This window comes from Poromitra crassiceps (assembly GCF_964638095.1).
Source record: "Poromitra crassiceps genome assembly, chromosome: 10".
Lineage (NCBI taxonomy): Eukaryota > Metazoa > Chordata > Actinopteri > Beryciformes > Melamphaidae > Poromitra > Poromitra crassiceps.
The window spans coordinates 26,839,417-26,862,602 of NC_139631.1; the positions used below are offsets into that span (position 1 = coordinate 26,839,417).

At 44.4% G+C, this 23,186-nt stretch overlaps 1 protein-coding gene across 1 annotated transcript in view; it reads left to right on the plus strand.

Annotated features, from left to right (window-relative positions):
* Nucleotides 1–23,186, plus strand: part of LOC310783182 (uncharacterized protein) — a 54,417-nt gene that overhangs the window by 21,219 nt on the left and 10,012 nt on the right. Inside the window, exons 2-4 of the mRNA XM_083643979.1 lie at nucleotides 12,801–12,856; nucleotides 13,015–13,127; nucleotides 14,554–14,628. Coding sequence (XP_083500105.1) covers nucleotides 12,801–12,856; nucleotides 13,015–13,127; nucleotides 14,554–14,628 — 244 coding nt within the window. The remainder of the gene's footprint in view (nucleotides 1–12,800; nucleotides 12,857–13,014; nucleotides 13,128–14,553; nucleotides 14,629–23,186) is intronic.

The window sequence follows — 23,186 nt, forward strand, 5'->3', positions numbered from 1 at the left end:
TTGTCACCACTCCACCACAAGCACATGCAGGGGGGTGGGGGTTAAATAAAACAATTTGATATTATTTCCAATCTTTGCTGAGCCCGACCCATATAGACACAGGTCCCAAATATAGGCCAGTTGAATTCAGTGATTGAAGCAAATAAAAGCTAGGGTTATTAATTCAAGTTTTACGGTAGCTAAAAAAAAAGAAGTGAAAACGAAAGTAACGAAACAAAACCAAAGGAAATGAAAAACTGACTTTGTGAACTGCCAGTGGAAGACTCCTATATTCAACATCCTGGAGTTAGTCAGACTATCAACATGTTCAGAACTATTTGAAGCACTGAAGCACGCTGTGGCTTTTTCATTACTTGGTTTTCTGTGGAGCACTGGGACTCTCCAGTCTCCAGTGGGTAACAAAGGAACTACTCACTTTTCTGGTCCTCCTTTGATATGGTTAGATTTTATTTGAATAAGGAATTTAGACAATCAACATTTTGTTGTTAAAATGTCAGTGCTATTGCCTTATTCTCGACTCCATCACTGTCATGGCAATCGTAATAATGAGTACATTGAGTAATATCAGCACAGTACAGAGGTTTGCTAGCATGGATCCAGACCTTTGAAGCCACGCCCACCACAGTTGTGCATTTGGCTCTTCTTGTGAAGAGGCAATGAGTTTATGAACAACTGACGGTGCGCTGACGAATATCAGGCTAGAGGTTTGCTGCACTGTATGAGGGACAAGATTCTCTAGTCATTCCTATCCATTCAGAACCATTAGGAGCAATGGAACCTTTTTTTATTCATGGGTGAAATCCCTGTGAACCTGCAGGTTTTACAGAATGTCTGTTTCTCATGTTGTATCGTAGTCGTACTTATAATCCAAATGGAAAATAACAGAGAACGTCTATTCTGGGAAAACACACTAGGCAGATATAAGCTTTCAGTCTAGAGCGGCACCACTATTACTTAATAATAAACTTAATTCTAGGCTTTATTGGATTATGAAGCATGGGGTGAATTAAACGGTGTGTGTGTGTGTGTGTGTGTGTGTGTGTGTGTGTGTGTGTGTGTGTGTGTGTGTGTGTGTTAGGGCTGTCACTTTTTCCCCAAAATAAAATTCGAACGAACTTTAATTGCCCGAAATTCGTTCGAATATATTCGAAGTTTTTTGGTTAATTAATTTTTTTTTTTTTTTTTTTTTTTTTTTTTTTTTTTTTTTCAGTCCAGCAGCCTGTTGCACCAGCTGAACGTAAGTTCTGTCTTAAGTTAGGGTGTAAAGTCCACACTAACTGCTACGTTCAAACTAGTTAGTTTGACACTAAAGTTGTGTCTTTGTTTGGTTGCACCACGGAGACGTAAGGTACATCTTAACTAGTAGACCCTAAAGTCCATACTAACCAAAATAGTGTCGCAGACAATGACGTGTACAGTATCTGTGACCAATCAGTGAAAAGCACGGTGGAAACGGTGTTTATTTACGGTTGTTTAAGTGGAGTGAAAACAGGACATGTTGCCCACCGCAAATTAGTGCTTTCATATTTCATCAACACTAATCAAATGAGAACGTTATTGAGTAACGTTCGTTTAGGTTCATATTACTGTTAACGTTTATCTGTGAGCTCTTCATCAGTATTGTAGGCTATACCACCATCCTGCCTCACTAAATTGTTGCGGTTATTTTAATTTGTATGCAGTGCTGCAGCTTGTGGGAAACAAAAGCGTGAGTCATAAATATCAAAGGGTGTAATTTATCACGGAGAGCGCGTTGCGGACGCAAAACAACGATGCGCCACGGTGCCAAGTTGCAATCCGTGCCGACTGCTATTTTACGGAGGACTTTACACCTAGTAAGACGTAGGTGTAAATTTTAAGTTCTAACTTATGCCTACGTTGTAACTATTTCACTTGGTGCAACCCAAATATTTTTAGTAGTGCGTAAACTCGGACTTAGTGAGACTTTACGTTCAAACTAGCTTACGTTTCAACTTACGCACAGCTGGTGCAACCCACTGCAGGCCACCGGGCATCAGCCCGACGTGTTAGCTTGGACGCTCACAGTCACAACACTGCCTCACAAACTTGGCTGCATCCAACTCGAGACAACTTTTCAGACCCTGGAGACAATCGCGACAAATCTGGAGACTTTTTCTGACATGGGATTAACATTACCAGCAAGCAGCAGTTGGTTAATTTTGGTTCATAAAAAAAAAAAAAAAAAAAAAATCGAACATTCAAATTACATTTCGAAAACGAACCCCTCCCCCCACATTCGAAGTTGCATTCGAATTTCGAATGAAAAGTGACAGCCCTAGTGTGTGTGTGTGTGTCGTAGGATATCCTTAGAGCTTGTCTGGCTAGTGTGGACACTGTTGATGATTGGTACTTGGTACGGTGCTGTAACTGGGTCAAGGGTACTGTGCCAGGCACTACCATCAGCAGCAGACATCCCACAGAGCAGAGCTTTACACAAGCTATTTCTCTGAGCCATCACGACCATACACTTACAATAGACTGGGCAAGGTAGTCTGGTGGACATTTAGCAGTTTCTGTTCATTAATCTGGCATCAAGAGTGATTTGGCCAAATAAGGGAGACGAGGTGAAGTGAATGAGATCAGCTGACTCGGTCTAACTCTATCTCTGCCGTATCATATCTGTATACTTCTGTTTTGAATTGATTTACATAACAGCTCCACTGGCTCTCTCATGGGGCCTTCCTGGAATTCGCAGTGGGAGAGGAGCGAGCTCAATACTGTGAGCTGCAGCTGAAATGACAGTAAAGGGATATTACACCTTGCTTCCCTTACCTTATATTACACCTTACTTTACAGGACACCTGCAGACAGAGCACTCTAGCCTGATATTCAGACTAAATCGTCAACTCGTCAACTCCTTTCCTCTTCTAGTCTGAGATTGCAGAGGATTGCTATGAGGGGGCGGGCTTCCGTCTTCCCATACCAATCACTAGAGACCAAGGTGTCCACGGCAACCGGTGGCAGCACTGCACTAGTAGTAGTCATGCCTAACAGAAACAGACACAGCAGGCTATCTCTACTTTGGCTACTAAATTTGGCAGTTGTAAGACAAATATCAATGAGCAACAGATTGTCAAAATGGATTTTGAAATTTGATTTTTTTTTTCACTGATGTGAAAAACGTGACTTGGACATAACAAGCAAGCTATAATCGATCTATCAACATCCCCCTAGCTATCAACAGCTTCGCTAGGCCAGGCTGTGCCGGGACATTTCCTTGGGCGGCTGGCTGAGCAGGGCTTCACTTACCGCTAGGGATGCACGATAATTATCGGACCGATAAATTATCGGCCGATATGGCCATTTTGCATTATCATTTATTATATATTTATATGGCCTTTTTCCGATAAAATAACAGCCGATAATCAGGCTTAGTTTTTGCCTTTGAAGCGGAGCTATTGTTGTCGCACGCTCGTGACGTCACAGCCTGCGACTGCAGCGCTGCCTGGCCAAACATGGCTGCTGCCAGTATGTTGCTGTTTTTCAGTTTCAGATGACCACAACGCTATTGCAATTTGCAATCCATGTCCCGCACCGTGTTCCGAGAGGAGGGGAAACGTCTAAGCTGGCATTACGTTAAACCAAAGCTGGCGATGATGCAGCGGATTTGTTGTTGTTTACCTTAGCTGTTGTTAGCGAGTGTTAGCGTTAGCACGTAGCGCGACCTACACTTCAGGCTTCCCCGCTTGTGATCAAGCCCCGCAAAAGCACTTCATACTCACAGAGCTGGCGTAAACATATAGAAACTAATGGAAACCCCTTTACCCGAAATGCATCCCTACTTACCGTGGCCGCCGTAACGTTACTCCCCACCCAGACAAGTAAAGCTCCAGGAGGCAGCGATCTCTCGCAGGCAAGACTGACTGACAACAGCGTTAGCCAATCAGCGCCCATGATTGTATTTTCCAGCCAGACCAAGAACAACCAAATCCACAACTGTGGAGTGGGCGTGGCTCTGAAGGTCTGGAGCCAGGCTAAGACCACTCGACAGTAAGAGATGAATATGAGGACCAAGGCTCGCCTCGCCCCTTTTTGTGTACTTCTGCTTTACTTTACAGTTTGTCTCTTGCATCTATTTCCTTTGCAACTTCTCTATTTCCTTCCCTAATTTCAAGGAAAGATCCTTTCTCTCTGTCTCTTTTTGTCCCTCTCTCTCTCCCAGTCTCTCTCCTCCCAACAGGGCTCTGAGTCTGGATTGGGGTCAGGTCTGTGGTAGGATTTGAATGAGCACAGAGAGGTTTTCACATAAACACCATCCCTCAGCAGCAGTCTGTCCCTTTGACGTGCACCTTTCATTGCCTACTGAGGGGGCAAAGAGGAGAACACTGTTTGGGTTACTGCAGTCATCTTCCGTTGAACGTGGGAATCGGCTGTGAAAGGAATAGTAATGATTGTTGATATTACACCACATGTAATATGAACACATGGTTTATAAGCTAGGCCAAAGTACAGGGTGCAGTGGTAGCGGATGAGCACCATGTTTGACAGTCCTGGTGTATTCAGTGTTATGGCCAAATTGTGTCAGCTCTGTAAGCAAGATGAGATCAAACGGTTGGTGAAGCAGCCAACTGTTCATTTTCCAACTGTTCATTTTCCAACTGTTGATTTTCCAAAGTTTTCAAAGGTGTGTGTGTGCTTCCTAGCAACATGCTGTACCGCTCACTGCAATCGGAATGTGTCTTGTGGTTTAAACACGCACACAAGGCCAGGTTTCTCAGTCATGACGTTTACAGTGATGGCTCATGCATCACCTTAGAGACGCAGCAGGAACCAGCACCGCCATCAAAGATGTGTCACGCATCTGTGTCTTCCTCAGGACAACACACTTGTGTTAGCTTTCAACATAAGACATGTTAATAACAACACATGTTGTGTCAAAATGTATTATTACAGTAAGAAACAGATGACACAGAAGGTAGTCTAATGTACCTTACTTTCTTTATTTGGCTTTCTGTCTCTCAATGTCTCCGTCTCTGTCACTGCCTCTCTCCCTCTCTCTCTCTCTCTCTCTCTCTCTCTCTCTCTCTCTCTCTCTCTCTCCACTCCTCTCTCTCTCTCTCTCTCCTCTCTCTCTCTCTCTCTCTCTCTCTCTTCTCTCTCTCTCTCTCTCTCTCTCTCTCTCTCTCTCTCTCTCTCTCTCTCTCTCTCTCCTCTCTTTGCCTCATCCCATCCTGCCTGGTGGTGACCAGCAGTAACGTCTCTGCAGTCCAGACCAGACGGATGGAGGAATGCATGTAGCACTGAGGTCACTGCATGGACTCTATATGAGTAACATACTGGACGGGGGGGGGGGGGGGGCTGCAGTCTGGCTACTTTTGCCCATGTTTGGAGAGAGGAAATGAGTGCTGTGTGCTGCGGGGATGTCTCTGAGCTCAGACAGAGAGGTAGACGGAGAGACGGGCTAAAAATAGCACTAGGAGCCCAGGTCAGCACTGAGCCAAGAGGAAGGAGTGGGGGGGGGGCTCAGATGGAGGGGGGGGGGGGGGGTGCGTCGGAGGAGATGGGGGTCTGATGGAAAATGAATTGAACAGAGAGGGGCTCCTGGACAGGCACACGGACTGAGAGGAGGAATGTGATGGAAAGAAGTGAGAGAAGGAAATAACCCGTATTCAGGAGATTGCCAAACAGATACGAGTAGTTAAAACCACAGGTCTTGACAGATGACTTGCCACAGCCAAAGCGCAGGCGGGCATGCCATGGGAGCAAGATGGTGTGTGTCTGTGTGTGAGAGAGAGAGAGAGAGAGAGAGACACACACAGACCAAGAGAGAGAGAGAGAGAGAGAACGAGGCAATGTCTTCAGATGTCTCACGAAGAGCTTAATCTGGGCAGTATATCCCGGTGAAAGCTCCCAGGCTCCCATCCATTTTCTCCTATCTTTCTCTTCTTCATCATGTGCACTTTATCATATCCCACCAGCGTGCATCAGCGCACATCTCTCTCATATCTCCCCCCGCTGGCAGAGGTGGAATGAATAAACGAGCCATGGGCCCGCAAGATCTTCCTGTCAGAGAGACACAGAGGACAGGAAGTGTGCAGTCCAGGGAGAAGAGATGAGGGATGAGATATGGCTTTGGTGTGTGGAAGGGAAATGTTGTGTTACAGGATCTAAAGGAAGATGGAAAGAAATATACTTTGTAGTAGACAAGGGTCAGAATAATGAAATTAGAGTGGGGAGGATGGATGGTGAGATAGCAGTGCAAGGGGGGACAAGAGAAATGGTTATTGCATATTGCAAGACTGTGTACACTCTACAGTATATTTACACTCACTATAGCTACAGCGAGGTATCCATAGATGGGCCTCAAAGCCATATTCATCCTGATTATATTGTACATTTACAACAGAACAAGAACTTCAAAACAAGAATGGGGTGAGAGTATAAGGAAAGAAGATTATGACTGCCAAAGTCTGTTTGGTTAGAATTTACACGAGACAAGTGAGTACATCGTGTTCAAGACAAGTATTTCCTGTGTATTATTACCAACCACACTCCAACCAGTGAAATGGTTGAGAGTATAGTGGTGTGTTGTGTTGTGAAATGCCTGAATAAGTCAGATCTAAGCTTTCTCCAGTACATCTGCTTATGTTCTGTTCATCTTTGAAATGGTAGAGCTGAGAATGGCGTGTTTGGAAGTACTGCAGCGGCTCTCGCAGTCCAAAGCAAACCATCCCTGTTGTTACTGGCTGTACATGTGCTTGGGCGCGCGCATGTGTGTGTGTGCACGTGCGAGTGTGTGCGTGTGTGTGTGCGAGTGTGTGTGTGTGTGTGTGTGTGTGCGTCCGTCCGTCCGTGTGTGTGTGCTCTGACATGAATGCCTACTTATTTGTTTATGGCTTCACTGAGGTTACAGTGGCTGGCTGCGGTAATGATGCACAGATTTCAAATCCCATTTTTAATTGCTTCCACACAAAAGAACACAAAAAAACTTGATGTTGTTTCAGATCATGACATCATTCGTTTTTCTTCTCCTCTTTTCTTCTCCTTCTCCTCTTTGCACTCCCCTTAATAATGGCCTCCTTCCCTAAATCTTCTCTTCTCTTCTCTAAGTTCCCTTCTCTTCTTCATCTACTCTTCATCCTCCTCCCTCCCTCCCGCCCTCCCTCCCTCCGCCTCTCAGAGCTGAGCTCATAGCTGGCTGGGTTTGAGGTGGGCTGTAGTACAGAGATGAGAGAATCTGTTTTTCTCATCAGTCAGTGGAGCTCTCAGGAAACACACATGTGTGAAGAGAGGGGGGAGAAGACCAATGGCTCTGCCTGCCTGCCTGCTGCTGCTGATTCCTAGTAGATAGCCCATCAAACAAACACTGCTCTGTGCTCTCTGAGATACTCATACAATTAGGCAAAGGTGGGCCCTACAAAACACAAGAATATAAAGTAATTAATTGGAAAGCTATATTATTAATGAAAAATCCCCCTTCTGTTATTGCAATCAAATTATTTTAATCTTTAATCATGGCCACCCCCTAGTCAGTCAGGATAATGGACTGTTCCACTTGACTTCTAGCCTGATATAACCATTTGACTTTACGTTAACTTTCTTTGCCGCTGCACTGCTTCTTTGCTGCTAGCAATATGCAATATATGACCTCTGCCTCCAAGCTCAGCTAGCTCTAGTGAAGCAAATGCTAGCTCACCATGGTGAGTGGCCAGGAGGTCAGAGTTCAGGCTCAGCTGCAGAACAGCGATCCTGGAGCTGTCTTGCTCAAGGACACTCTGGCAATGTGAACGCTTGTTGTGACGGGGGCTTGAACCTTGACCTTCCGTTTGAAGAACTGTCTCCCTACCTGCTACAACATCACTGACGCCCTGTTATCCTCACCATGATGAAATACATACGTATGTAGCTGAACATCCTAGTCCATCCACCCTACACATTCATCAAAGAGAATAATTAAAGGCAGATTTAATATTGAGTTTCTCCTTTTCTTATTTTGCTTACTTCTTTCAAATGATTCAAACTGTCCCTCTGGCCATGTAATGTTCCACGGCAGGGATCACGCTTAGTCCTGGGATAAAAATGCCTGAATATAAGATCTTTGCAAACTCCGTCTTAGTGAAAGCACTGGCAGAACAAAGAGTCTCCCATAGCGGCTTCTCGTGTGCATGCCTGTCCCCTGTGGGCAGAGAATTTGTGCATGCAATTAAGACTCCTTCAGAGGCACACTGCACAGTGACCTTTGACCCTGACTGCTCGTGAACGTCGACCTTTAGGAATGTCTGCAGGACTAATCACAGTGGACATGGATCGATGCCTAAGCTCTGGATGTGGCTAGACTAAGAGGAGATATGTGAATGATCCGGCTGACACAAAGCTCAGCTAATGCTGGAAAGCCCCGGAGAATTTCTCTTAACACGAAGCATTATTCCACTCTGACCTGATCTGTGGGACATAGATACAGATAGGCGTATCGACACTTGTATACTTGATAACAGGATGGATCTACAGTAAACAGTAATCAACATAAGCCTTGAGTATAGGGTAACTCACACACACACACACACACACACACACACACACACACACGCGTGTGCGCACGCACGCACGCACACACACACACACGGGAGAGACACGAGAGAGCAGTGTCAGCATCACACACTGAGCCAGCGCACTGCTTGCACAACAGGGAACACAATATGGTTATTGTGTCCTCATCACACACACGCACGCACACACACACACACACACACACACACACACACACACACACACACACACACACACACACACACACACACACACACAGAGTGATTGTTTCTCTCTGTTCTTTGGACTGACAGTTGTAGCAGCAGTAATAACAGAGTGATTCAGAGATGAGTGAGTTAGTTGCCTGCTGTCAGCCTGTGCACCCAGCTTGTTGTTTGTGTAGATGAGGTGGAGAGGTCAGTGTCTTTACAAACAAGTTTCATTGTGACAGCTGAGTGAAATTATCTCATCCCATGGGCTGATATTTTTCCACTACTTTTAATGGAAATAATGTTTTAAGACTGGGTATTAGTAAACTTAAGGACATGTTAATATGAGTATTTTCTTTTTTGTTGCAGTGCACAGGGTTGAACATATTAAAGTCATGTGCCATCAGCAAGTTCAAAACATGTCAGATACTGCAGACACATGCAAGTCACATGCAATGCAGTTTAAACATCATAATAATAACTAGAAGGTCTACATTTCCGAAAATGTAATTGTGCTTGCTGTCTTCGCCATGCACCGCCTGGCTTGCAAGGTCCCTGCCCATGCAATTAGGGGGACTAATGCTGCCTTCCAGACACCTGGGACGTGGGTGTTTCCCAGTGGAAAAGTCCCAGTCCCCACCTTCAACACAGTATTTCTCCTATAGGCTCAGAGTACATCCGTCCACACCTGTACCAAGTTTGGTTAGCATCGGACGATCTTTGTGAAATAGGCCCCACCCACTGAACTTTGGAAGTCGATTATATCGCAACGGTGCGTTTTTTTCAAAAACCACGAAACAGTGTTGTGCAGGACACTCATCACATGATGTGTGCTTTGGTTTGGTGAAGATTGGACAAAATTTCAAGGAGAAATCGCAAAAAAACTGTTTAGGACAAAATGCAAAATGGCGGAAAATCTAGTCTGATGGAAATGGGCGTGGCCTAGTTGAGTAGATGCGGGAGGACCCAAGGAATCCAGGGAAAAAAGAATTTTGATGATAAACCCTACGGTTCAAAAGTTATGGACCAAAATGTAAGGAGGGCTGTTATAGCGCCACGATATGGTCAATTGGTGCAATTTTTTCGGGGATAGTAAAAGACCCCTCAGTGCACCTCCCTACCAAGTTTGGTAGCTGTAGCGGTAATGGTTTCTGAATTACAGCTAATTTACTGCAAGATTTTGCAAGATTTTTCGAAACCCCATGCAAGTCAATGGGGAAAAAAATGTTGCTTAATGGCGAATTGCGGCCAAACCGCTTTCACAAACCCTTAGCAAAGTCATAGCATACATGTCCTCAATGAGCCGGTCATTTTGAGGTCTGGCATGTCTATGTCGTGCGAAAGATGTGGGAGTTATTACGCGACAAACTTTTGTGGTGGATGGAAGAATAATAAGTATGTCGGATTTTAAGATTGTGCCTTGCTTGTCAGCAAGCACAATAATAATAATAATAGTAATATTGCTAGAGACAAAAGTCACCACCACCATGCAATTATGTTGCTGAGGAGAGAACGTGAATAATGTCAATTGTTGAATGATGCAAACATGCAGGTGAACTGTCATATATAAATACACCCATAGACATATACAAGACACTCTCTCTCTCTTTCTCTCTCTCTCTCACACACACACACACACACACACACACACACACACACACACACACACACACAGTTCACCTTTGGCCTATTGTAATAGCTACTCATGGCCTTATGCTCTGGCTACCCAGCTCCAGATGTTATTGACACACCCCCAGGAGAGAGAAATTTACACACACACACACACACACACACACGCACACACACACACACACACACACACGCACACACACACACACCAGACCTTCAGAACTTCGCCAATTCTTGTCTCTGTAAATCAGCTGGTAAAGTCACACACATCCACACACATGGACCCCCAGTGTGCTCCAAACACACGTGCATCAGGACCGTGTTACAGTAACAGCTGGATATCATTTTGGAGTTTTAGTATTTCTTGACCTCGTATAATACAGCTGATCAGAAAGAAGTATAAGATGGCAAAGTCCCATTACACTGTTTGATTTGATTTGTTTGATAAAATCCACTGACCATTTTGTGGCGATATCTAATGCTATACTTCCACCTCAAAACAGTCCCTCTGTACTTACTGAGCTTATTTGACAGCGGAGTTGAATTCCAAACAAGCATGATGAATTCCTGAGTTGTTACAGTAACCTCCGGTTTGACTGACTGAAGGGTGCGGTAGGACAGGTTTTCTCCTGCGTAATGTCAGAAAGCCTGTATATGTGAACAGTATATACTGTATATCATTCAGGTGAGAGCCACCCATCTGTGGGACGAACGCTATGAATGAAGGTTATTGTGCTGCTGAGTGCTTCCTGTTTGACACACGTAGGGCCTCTATAACAGGAAGACAGATAGAAGGGAGTGTCTGGGTAGTATAGAGCTGCGCTTCTCAAACCTTTTCACATCAAGGACCCCTAAAATAACAACAATTAGACCCCGGACCCCCAGTTGATAAGATTTTTGCCCCAGGGTCCCCCTCCCCATATGATAAGATTTTTGCTTTCAATGTTTTATTAGGCTACAGACAGTGTATGAATTTGGGCCAAAATAACCATACATTCTATCATTGTGTTACTTATGGATGGAATTAGTGAGATAATTATTGCTGGGACTCCCTGCAACCCCCTCAAGGACCCCTGGGGGTCCCCGGACCCCACTTTGAGAACCACTGGTGTAGAGGTAAAAGCACTCACCTACCAGAGACTAGGGCTGTGAATCTTCACTGGCCTCACGATTCGATTCGATTACGATTCAGAGGGCTACGATTCGATTCAATAACGATTATCGATGCATCTCGATGCATCGCGATGCATCTTAAATCGATGCATCACTTTTTTCCCGAATACATGATTTTTTTTCTCACTTTCTTTTTTCTCACTATGTGGCTACTTTTAAAATAAAAGTGCATTTAGAATTGCATTGTATTATGATCCATAATTAAAATAAACAACTGCATGTACTTCCATTATATTTTATTTGATTATATTATTTTTTATTTTTTATTTTTTATTTTTTAAATAATCGATTTTTGACATTTGTGAATCGATGCAGAATCGTGCAGGTCCGCATCACGATGCATCTTATAATCGATTATTTTTGACACCCCTACCAGAGACCCGGGTTCAATTCTCGGCAGCGCCGCAGCGGTACTTCCGGTTTGCTCAGACATTCCTACAGACGCAAATGGCCGCGTCTGCGGGTGGGAAGCCGGTGGGCTATGAGTCCTGGGCGCTGTACTAGAACCTCCTCTGGTCGGTCAGGGCACCTGTTCGGGAAGATGGTGGGCAACTGGGAGGAATGGAGTGATCCTCCCACGCGCTAGGTCCTGCCAGTGAAATTCCTCGCTGTCAGGTGAAAAGAAGCGGCTGATGACTGCACATGTATCAGAGGAAGCATGTGCTAGTCTACGGCTCTACTCAGATCGGCAGAGGGGGTGGAGCAACGACCGGGACAGCAGGGGGAGTCGGCCAAGTACAATTGGGGAGAAGATGGGAGAAAAGTCTGAAGAACTTGAGAGATAGAAAGGAAAGAAAGAAGAAAAGATAGAGAAGAGCGCATGTCAGAGTGGAAGAGGATTTTCATTTCAGCTGGAGCATAGTGGAGATGCTTTGCACTGCGGGGGATCTTATTATAGGATTTAGACCAAGTATGAGCAGTAAAATATCCGGCTTTGTCTGCGTGCGCGTGTGTCCGTGCACATTGATAGACTGAACACATGGTGGACCCAGCTGTCCACATGTTTATGCTTGGAAATGAATTTGTTGGATGTGCCGTAACGCTTGGACATTATTAAACGAGCAGTAGGTACTTGTGTCCAGAATATTGCATCTACAGCTCTCTCTATTTTGTGTTCATTTCTTTACACTCAGCACTGCCAATCTGTCTGTCATGTCCTTGTCACCCTTATTTCTCAGTAGCTGACCTATGTGTGTCTCTGTGTGTGTGTGTGTGTGTGTGTGTGTGTGTGTGTGTGTGCGTGTGCGTGTGCGTGTGTCTGTGTGCGTGTGTGTCTGTGTGCGTGTGTCTGTGTGTCCACAGGGCGCTGTTCACATATGATGGAGTCAGCAACAAGCTCAAACTGGCCGACTCCGGAGGTAATGAAAGTTTTAAATATTTAAGCACCACACGGAATGAAACTACTCAGCTGCTTCACTTTGGTCCGAATTGTCTCTTATTGTTAGGGGGAAAGTTTGCGACAAAGTCGAGGTTTTACTATGAAAATAACTCTCTCTCTCTCTCTCTCTCTCAACAGTGGGTGGTGTGGCAGAGCTGGCAGGGAAGTTTCATATCTCCAAGCCCCAGTACGGACTGTGCAGAGTGGGGACGGCAGAGACAGGAGGCCCCCGCATCGCTATGATCAGCTGGGTGAGTGAGTGGCAGACAGGCCAAGCAGGGCTTAGCGTGTTTGAGTCATTAGGAAACATAGAAAAGCACATACATGCATGGCACATGCAAATTATCTCACACACACACACACACACACACACACACACACACACACACACACACACACACACACACACACACACACACACACACACACACACACACACACACACACACACACACACACACACACACACACACACACACACACACACACACACACACGTGACATCTCTTGCCCTGGAAGTGAGTTTCCCATTCATTTTCTCCGTAGACATTCTGAAAAATCCTTATATAACGAGTTTTAAGGCTGGAACCAAGCTAAGCCCTGACCTACTGAATTGTGAGTGACCATAAAACATTTCAGTTGGAGCAAAAACAAAAAATAACAAAACAAAAAAAATTCAATAAAAACTCCAAAATTACTCCAAAATTACCAAAATTGTTTTTGCTCCAAATTAATGGGAAACTCACTTCCGGGGCAAGAGATGTCACGTGACTGTTCAGCTCTATTTATCTAGCAGATTATGGGTTCAACATCTTGAGGGGCCACATAGAGAAAAATGCTGGCACTCAGTGAACTGTAACACGCTTTGGAGAAAAGCCTAAGACAAATGGCTTAATCACATTCTATAGTTTTGTTTTGACAGCGGCTTATTTGCCATCTGACGTGGGAGAATATTGTAAGGGCCTGTTACAGCCTCATTGTTGTGCAAAAGTGTATGAATCATAGGGCAAACAGAAAATGTTATACTCACCACATACAATGTTAGGCAGATGCAAGGTGCTTGAATGATTCTGCTGTTTGCCATGGAGTTATAGTGTTGTGATATCAATGGCTGGACATCTACTTTGATGTGATTTGATTGGTTCATTGTCCATCCCCCGACTATTCAATCACCCCCCTCCACAAACACACAGCCGAAAAGTGTGTTCATACTCTTGAGCACAATTCAGGCCAGGTAACAGATGCTGAGAGGGTTCCCAAAGTGCGTTGCTGGTCATTCCCCATGGAGACAGTGTGGAATGTTGTGATGGGGTCAGAGGTTGCACCTGTACCCAGTCAAGCATTGACAAAACTCACACATTCACACACAAATATACACATATTTTACACACGCACGCACGCACGCACACACAGGCAATTTGGATATTTGGTGTATAAATATACAGGCTTGCTGAAGTGGCAAGTGCTACAGTGATTTAAACTGGACTTTACACTGACATTATTTTGAAGCTTTGGTCACACATTTTCACTGCGTGTCAGTGTTATGAAAAAGAGAATGTACTCAGCAGCAGCAGCAGCAGCAGCAATGTGAATCCTATTGTTCCTCAGCCTATCTTCCTCTCCTCTCGTTTCATGATGATATGTATGCAAGTGTCTATATCCTGTGTTTGTCCACAGGTTGGCCAAAGCGTAGATGACTACCGAAGGACGGAATGTGCCGGCCACATGCCGGCCATCAAAAACTTCTTCAGGGTAAGATCAACATGCACTGAGCAACCTCTGGATCAGACAAACTGTGCAGCTCATCCAATAGAGATCTAAAGTCCCTGCCCTTCTGGTCGGTTCCTACACGCACCAGCGTCTGAAAAAACATGAATGGTGGTGAATAGCAAGAGACAATCATTATTTTGATCCCTTTTGAATTGTGCCATGACGTACAAATATGATGTTTGTCAATTTAAAAGATAACTTTGCAAGTCAAGAAAAAGTCGCAGTTTGTCGTAAAACTGTTTGCATTATAAGTTATATAAATCAGAATGATTACACACAACCAGTCGCATAAGTGACGTCTCTCCCATCAGGCCATGTTGCTGTTGGTGCAGCCCCCGCTGCTGTTTTGAGGGGAGAACAATTGAATGACTGACAGGTCATAGCACCAATGAGAGAGTGGTTCATTTTCAAAAGTCAACAGAGTCAGGTTGGGTGGGCACCCCCGATCGTTGAAGTCATTACTGATTTGGAGGAGTCCGGCACAACCAATCACTGGCCAGGATTTCAACATCAGTTTGGTGCGATCAGTGTCCCACATTGCCAGAGAGAGATCTGCAGCATGCAGTAACGTAGTGTATCAGACCCAGAGAGAGATCTGCAGCATGCAGTAACGTAGTGTATCAGACCCAGAGAGAGATCTGCAGCATGCAGTAACGTAGTGTATGAGCGTAAGAACTCTCATCATGGGTGTGGCGGTTAGACTAGTGTTGGTGTGACGTCTAATCTATTGTGCGAGACGAGAGATGTAGTTGATTGAGCGGTTTCATACAAAACTAAACGTTACATTTCAGTTTCACAACAAACTGCGGCTTTCTGGACATGCAAAGCTATGTTTTAAATTGAGGAAAATTACATGTGTACTACATGGCACAATTCAATCATCTTATCAAGGCTGGTGCGTAGCTGAAGCAGGAAGTAGGCGGTGACTTTGGCTCTCTATAGACCAGGGGTGTCAAACTCATTTTAGTCCACGGGCCACATGCGACCCAATTTGGTGTCACGTGGGCCAGACAATGAAAACCAATAATCAATAATAACCTATACATGACAAAACCTCCACAGGCTTATCTCAGCTACCATCAAGCACATGATCAAATCTACTGTCTGTACTGTGCATTACAATCAGGGGTGTAGTGGAGGGTAAACGTAATTCACCCACCCCTTTGAAATGAGGCAGATAGTTTACTCACCTATTTTCAGATCAACTGTATCAATTAATGAGGGTAAACAAGGTGGGTAAACTACTCACCTTGGATAGATTACCCACCTCTGTATTTATCACTACACCCCTGATTACAATTGATGACAACTGTGCAATTCTCTATAGTCAAGCAAAGGTAATGAAGCTGACCATTTAGTGATGAATACAGATGACATGAATAGAAGACTTAATATTTAACTTGCTCCTGAAACCTGGTAGCTCTTAGCCTTCACAAGTGCATCACATTGGATTTATGGACTTCTCAGTGCAATTTTCACACTTTGCAAAGTCATCCTTTGGGCCGCATTGGACCCTTTGGGGGGCCGGATCTGGCCCCCGGGCCGCATGTTTGACACCCCTGCTATAGACTGTTTTCACAGAGTCCTGACTAGCAGTCCTGTCAGTCCTGTTTGTATTGTACCAGCAAACACTGCAACAGGAAGTGAGCTGGGGTTCAATTTAGAATGTTGATGTTGTCAAGTTAAAACCGTCTATAGAGACGTTTGGCTGCTGGTCACTTTTCCCACACCAACGGGTGCATTAAAGATGACATCATTCCAGCTGTAACATTTTACAGTAAGTTGGGGCATTGCCAGTATACAGTAGATGTGTGTAAGGGTTGTAAACATACATACCCCACTCTCCCTCCCTCTTTCTTTCTTTCTTTCTTTCTTTCCTGCATCCTGTGTTCCTCCTGCTATTCTATAATAATGTCCCCCATTGTTGATGTTTTTATTACTCTGTATTCATTCTGTGGATCTGGTCTCCCCATTACAATGAAGAATGGATGAAGGATTTCCATGGTTACTGTTGTCAGAATAACACAGATAGGTAGTGAACTATAACACAGATAGGTAGTGAACTATAACACAAGATAGGTAGTGAGAACTGAGTATCTATAGCAGACCAGGCACGAGGGAGTGAATAATCATGTCATACAGGCGGACATTATGTTACAATGCTAACATTTATATACTCACTGGAAGCTTACACACAAACATGTGCATACTATACTCTATTTTTTACATCAAGTCTTTTTCGGATTTTCTACCATTTTCTCCCCAATTGTACTTGGCCAATTCCTCCTACTGTCCCGGCTGTTGCTCCACCCCTTCTGCCAATCTGGGGAGAGCCGTAGACTAGCGTATGCTTCCTCTGATACATGTGCAGATGCCAGTCGCTTCTTTTCACCTGACAGCGAGGCATTTCACCGGCAGGACGTAGTGCATGGGAGGATCACGCTATTCCCCTCACTTCCCCTCCCACCCGACCCGACGGGCCAGAGGAGAAGCTAGTGCCCCGACCGGGACTCATACCCCACTGGCTTCCCCTCTGCAGACACGGCCAATTGTGTCTGTAGGAACGTCTGACCAAGCCAGAAGTACCGCTACCAGGAACTCAACCCGGGTCTCTGTGACGCCCCAGACGCCCCCATGTACACACTACTATATCCAAACGTGTATCAGGCAGGCAGATACCAGCATGCAATGATGCAAAGCAGAACTACTTCTCTTCTCTTCTCTGCATTTCTCTCTCTGCATCTCATGCTCTATATTTACACACGGTAGTTTACTTTGTATTGTTTTGAGGGTTTCCTGTCCTCAGTCCGCTTCCTGGTTTGTTGTTGTGCTGGTCCTGTGTGTGATCCGCCTGTCTGCCACGCTGCTGCCAGGGGAGAGACGGGGGTAAGGTCAGGGTTGAAAGCTCCATTGTTTACGGTGCCACCAACACACACATCACAAACTAACTCTGGCTGAGTGTTGACAGGAGAGACAGGATATGGACTGGAGACTGGAATGGGGTTCATGTGAAGGAGGAGATTGAAAAGGGAATGGTTAAAGGCACAATGAGACTTCATTTTGAGAGCATCTTGCTTCCTTAATGTGACGTTTTGTTGTTGAAACAGGATGTTGGGGAGGGACCATTCAAAATGCTAAACCAATGGGATACCAGTTAAGCAGGGAAAGGCAATTGTATTGATGGGATGGGCAGAGGGGCGGGTAATACAAATAGATGTGTGGTATCGCATGATAGGATAGGGTAGTAAGCATGAGTCATGTGAATACACATGATAAACTCCCCATCACCTTGCTAGTTGGATCAGTCATCCCCCCTCCATCTTTGCCCCTGAAAAAGTGTTCATTTAGCATTTCCATCTCACTAGGAGAGGTTCATGGGTTAAGTTCAGCTGACCTCTAGGTTTACTAGTTTCCATATAAAGGCATCACCCAGTCAACTGCGGAAGCATCTGTGGAATGTTTGTTGTTGTTTTTGGTCTCATTTTCTTTTTTACAGTTGAAGTTGAGTCTGGGATTTTGCGAGCTGCTGTGTTAAGCCCCGTAACCCCTCTATGAGACTGTTGCTGTGGGACTGTGAATGAGGCCAGTATGTGCGTTTGTGAGAGAGTTTGTGCATACATGTGTGGCATTTCAAAATGGTAGAATAATGATGACATGGTCAATATTGCCCGGAGCGTAGAGAGTCCTCCTCTCTCCTTCTGTGAAGTGTGGGAGAACCACAACCTCTAACCTTAGTCAAACACACACAGACACACTCATACATTAACGGCCAGACCCATGTCACCCCCGGTCACTACCTCCCAACTAGCTTCTCTCTGTGTATAGCAAATACGTTTAGAAGTTCAAGTAAATAGAAACTCTTTTGCAAACCAAGTCAAAAATTGTTCTCTGGTTTATTTGTGTTTTGGCAGAAGTCTTACAGTCAGTATCTGAGCTTGTAAGTCAGAAAAGGAAAGAATGCCAGTTCAACTTTCCAGACTTTTTTGGATGAATTTTCCATTAGTCAGCACCTGAGCCCGTGCTCTTTACGTAGTTTTAGCAGCTGAAGCTGATTCACACTGAAGGAAAACATGTCTCTCTGCAGCGTGGACATCACGGCCAAGCATATGGCTTACATTTGCACCAGTATTCTGACGTAAACGCTGATGATACATTATTGTGCTATGCCGTCCTCCACGCTCATCCTAACTTGGATTCTATCCCATCCTCCACGGTCATCTTAACTTGGATTTACCAACAGACGTGGGGTTTTCACACTCCGTCACGGCCATGCAGCCTCCTTTGACATGAACCAACTTTCTCATGAAGTCACTTGTTCAGATAAATCAGCAGTAAAACTCGTAGTACCCTGAAACATTGCTTAAAACAGCATGCTACTCTGTGTCATACCACTGGGTGGGAAGTCATTTGGGGTGAATGCATGATCAATTTATGAAACAATGATTACTCACTACTACTTACAAAACCTGTTTGTTTTATTGTTTCTGGCACTGTCTGAGTCCGAGAGAATGTGATGCAAAGCAGTGCTAGTCAGAGCAGTGATACAATGTCAAATACCACCTCACAGATCTGATGTTTTAATGCAACAAGCACACAAATACTAGCCTGGTAAACCAGCCGGTCATGTGAACTCACTTAATTTACCAGGCTACAAAAATACTAGTACAACCTCCATATAATAATATATCATCTTGTTGAAATTGTGCATTGGGTGTTTCAGACTCTGTATGTTTCTATATAAGGGTGATTGACTGCTAATGTTTGAGGTAGGAATTGAGAAATGATCACCTACCAGTCTTATCAACTATTACAGTAACCATGAGCCTGACTCCAAATACATTTGGAGGACCAACTATAGGATGCCTAAGGCTGATGTGATATGATCATGTGAACTATAGGATGTCTAAGGTTGATGTGATATAATCATGTGAACTATAGGATGTCTAAGGTTGATGTGATATAATCATGTGAACTATAGGATGCCTAAGGCTGATGTGATATAATCATGTGAACTATAGGATGTCTAAGGTTGATGTGATGTGATCATGTAAACTATAGGATGCCTAAGGCTGATGTGATATGATCATGTGAACTATAGGATGCCTAAGGTTGATGTGATATAATTATGTAAACTATAGGATGCCTAAGGTTGATGTGATGTGATCATGTAAACTATAGGATGCCTAAGGTTGATGTGATGTGATCATGTGAACTATAGGATGCCTAAGGTTGATGTGATATAATTATGTAAACTATAGGATGCCTAAGGTTGATGTGATATAATCATGTGAACTATAGGATGCCTAAGGCTGATGTGATATAATCATGTGAACTATAGGATGTCTAAGGTTGATGTGATGTGATCATGTAAACTATAGGATGCCTAAGGCTGATGTGATATGATCATGTGAACTATAGGATGCCTAAGGTTGATGTGATATAATTATGTAAACTATAGGATGCCTAAGGTTGATGTGATGTGATCATGTAAACTATAGGATGCCTAAGGTTGATGTGATGTGATCATGTGAACTATAGGATGCCTAAGGTTGATGTGATATAATTATGTAAACTATAGGATGCCTAAGGTTGATGTGATATAATCATGTGAACTATAGGATGCCTAAGGCTGATGTGATATAATCATGTGATACAGTATAGGATGCCTAAGGCTGATGTGATATAATCATGTGAACTATAGGATGCCTAAGGCTGATGTGATATAATCATGTGATACAGTATAGGATGCCTAAGGCTGATGTGATGTGATCATGTGAACTATAGGATGCCTAAGGCTGATGTGATATGATCATGTGATACAGTATAGGATGCCTAAGGCTGATGTGGTATGATCATGTGAACTATAGGATGCCTAAGGCTGATGTGATATGAGCTTTCTATTCCCTCAGTGTTGTGCATCATTTGGTGGAAAATGAGCAGATGCAGCACAGTGTTTCTTGACTCCCTCCCAAATCCCTCCTCCAGCAGTTGACCTTGGTTTGCGATGAGTGGGAAACAAAGCTGCTCATATGACCCACTTACTGACATTGATTGATGATACCACAATGCAAACTCAAGCTTTTGTTTGTTTTGTAAAAATCCTGGCTTTCATGATCCTGGATTCAGTTAGCAGGATTATTTATAAATAAGAGAATGTGCCTCAACAGAGTCAGAATTCCCCTTGGCAATGCTTTGTGTCCTTTGTTTTTAGTTTTCGTGCTGTCTCTGTTTCCCTCTGCCTCTCTCTGTCTCGGTGGCGGTGCATGCCCCAGCTGGCAGTGGGAAGGCTGTGTCAAGGCGAGTCTGCAGCAGCACATTTGGGTGTGTTTCATTTCATACTGTAGTACTCCAGCTCAGCATTACGTTATGACGACGAGAATGTGAATAAGATGCAGATGTTTCCATTGTGATACATTTCCAATGAAGTAACAGTAGAATACAGTTGAGTCTGAAGGACTGTGTGCGCGCGTGTGTGTGCGTGTGTGTGTGTGTGTGTGTTCATGCATCTTTAATTAATCATATCAATTATAAGCAGACTCTTATGTGACATGACACCAGTCTGGCAAAAGGCCAAGATGGGGCAGGACATTTGAACTGCAACAAAGAACAGGAGCTCTATTGTGAATCATACAGACTATCTTGGAGTGACGGTGCTGAGCCCTGAAGCAGTTTAGATCATAAAGATCTGTCATGTCACAGTAATGACGTCATGTCACAGTAATGACAGACTCTTAAGCGCAGAGGTTTTAGCGCCATCTCAACCAGCACCACTCCCTGTAACCACTGCTCTATGACTTACACTCAGGAACACACACAACTAAATGTAATCATGAATGTGATAACGCATTGATGTAATAAAACTTACATTTGCAGCTAATATTGTGGTAAGCCAGCACCCCACTCACCATTTCCAAGAAAACCAAGAGCTCGGCACAGTGGCTCAGTGTGCAGCACTGTTGCCTCACAGCAAGAAGGTCCCGGGTTCGAACCCCGGTCCGTCCCAGGTCCTTTCTGTGTGGAGTTTGCATCTTCTCCCTGTGTTCATGTGGGTTTCCTCCCACCATCAAAAGACATGTTATGTTAGGGTTAATACTCCTGTCAGTGCCCCTGACCAAGGTACTGGCAAAAGAACGGAATTTGGTCCACGGGCTGCCCACTGCTCCTAGTTCTAGGAAGGTTCCGTAGAGGATGGGTCCAAACACTCCCAAGGGAACAGTTGAAAATTTGCCTTCTGGCTAACACTGGCACAGTAATTTACAGTAATATTTCTAAGGGCCTGTTTCCACCTAGCGTCTTTTTCCGACGTTAAACGCTGGGAGTACGCTGGGGAGCGCTGATCCCAGCGCACAATAAACAAGGAAGCAACGTTAGTTCAGTGCGGTAGGAGCTTGATAGCTGACAGCTAGCAAGCTAACAACACAGGTAGGCTACGCTATTAAAAGCAGTAAGCACAACACTCACCAGAAAGTGTCTAGCCAATCTGCTCCCACAATTGAACCTTTCTGTCTCTGTTGCGATAGTTTCTCCATATGATTAGTTGCCAGAAAAGGAGCACCCGACACCAGCGTTTTTCTGAAAAGTTAAATTATTCTCAGCTGGGAGCGCTGGGAGCTGGCGCACAAAAACGCCAGAGCGCTCTGAAAATAGACGCTGGGTGCAGCGCACTTTCTATAGACGTCCGTGTGCGCTCGCATACGCTCTCCCCCCATTGGAAACAACTGAAAAAAGACGCTGGACCTGAGGAAAAGACGCTAGGTGGACACAGGCCCTTATTGTGCATTTTCCCTCAAATAAATAAATAAACAAAAATAAACAAACTCTGAACTCCTTTTAGGTACACACACAAACAAGGGCAAAGAGCAGGTGAGGCAGTGTGAGTACTGTAGATGTGATGTCTAGACTCTAGATCCTAGTTCCTCATTGCGCGGCTCGCGAGACGCTGGCGGCTCTCGAAGCTTTAGTTGGCAGCTCTAAGATTTTATTTTTTTAAGATTTATTTAGATTTTTTTCCCCCTGCTCTCCCCAAAATTTCAATAAACCTTTATGGCATATTATTACAATACAACAATACTGGTGTTGACAGTAATAGAAGGTGCCAAATCAATGCATTTTGCTTTTAGGAGTATTGTGCCAGCGTACAGCGCTGTTCCAAAACGTGTCAACGTGTGTCGTTGCCTGGGAAACGCACATCCCATAATACAACTGTTCGCATCGCATCCCATAATAGTATGATGATACTTGGGATGCCATTGTGAACATAGATGTGAACAGGTTAGCTAAAACTTCAGCGTCGCCGTGACGGCCCCCACCGTTGCGGTCGGGGTACGTTTCGAAATCTCTCCAGGCCTGAAAGATTTTCTAGGGGAAACTGGTGTGTGTGTGTGTGACGTGTGTGTGTGGAAAACACAAAAAAATGGTAGGCAGATGTGCTTGGTTGGGGTGGCTTTTGGTGTTTGCGGTAAACGTGGCTCTCCTATTGACTTTGTCCTGCCAGTGCGGCTCTCATCGAAGAAATAGTGAGGATCACTGCTCTAGATGGT